The sequence below is a fragment of the Fulmarus glacialis genome, unplaced genomic scaffold, assembly GCF_000690835.1.
Source record: "Fulmarus glacialis isolate BGI_N327 unplaced genomic scaffold, ASM69083v1 scaffold19092, whole genome shotgun sequence".
NCBI classification, from domain to species: Eukaryota; Metazoa; Chordata; class Aves; order Procellariiformes; family Procellariidae; genus Fulmarus; species Fulmarus glacialis.
The window spans coordinates 13,804-14,271 of record NW_009199970.1 but is presented as its reverse complement, the minus strand read 5'-3'; the positions used below and the strand labels follow the sequence as shown (position 1 = coordinate 14,271).

At 64.7% G+C, this 468-nt stretch overlaps 1 protein-coding gene across 1 annotated transcript in view; it reads left to right on the top strand.

The window, feature by feature from the left end:
- The window catches only part of GNMT (glycine N-methyltransferase), a 730-nt gene extending 262 nt beyond the window's left edge, over positions 1-468 (top strand). The window contains exons 2-3 of the mRNA XM_009573432.1: positions 72-193; positions 283-468. Of these exons, the coding sequence (XP_009571727.1) occupies positions 72-193; positions 283-454 (294 nt within the window). The 3' untranslated portion in view covers positions 455-468. The remainder of the gene's footprint in view (positions 1-71; positions 194-282) is intronic.

The following is a 468-nucleotide window of genomic DNA, read 5'->3' as shown; positions in this document are numbered from 1 at the left end:
GAGCAGGGCTGTGCCCAGGCTGGGGGCCACTGCGTCCCCACAGGACACAGACATCCTCCTGCGGTCCCCAGAGTGACTTGACCAAGGACATCACCACCTCAGTGCTGCTGGTAAACAACAAGGCACACATGGTGACCCTGGACTACACAGTGCAGGTCCCCCCCACCGAGGTGGGGGAAGCCCCAGAGCTGAGGTGAGAGGGGCTGCGGGGGTGGCTCCCAGGACAGGGCTGGCGCTGTGCCCCGCTGTCCCCCCCACCTCACCATCGTTGCCTCCTTGCAGCAAGTTTCGGCTCTCATACTACCCACACCGGCTGGAGGCCTTCACGACCCTGCTGAAGGGTGCCTTCCAGGGGAAGTGCCAGCACAGCGTCCTGGGCGACTTCCAGCCCTACACGCCGGGGCAGGCCCACGTCCCTTGCTACTTCATCCACGTTGTGAAGAAGACAGTCTGAGGGGGCCGCGGAGA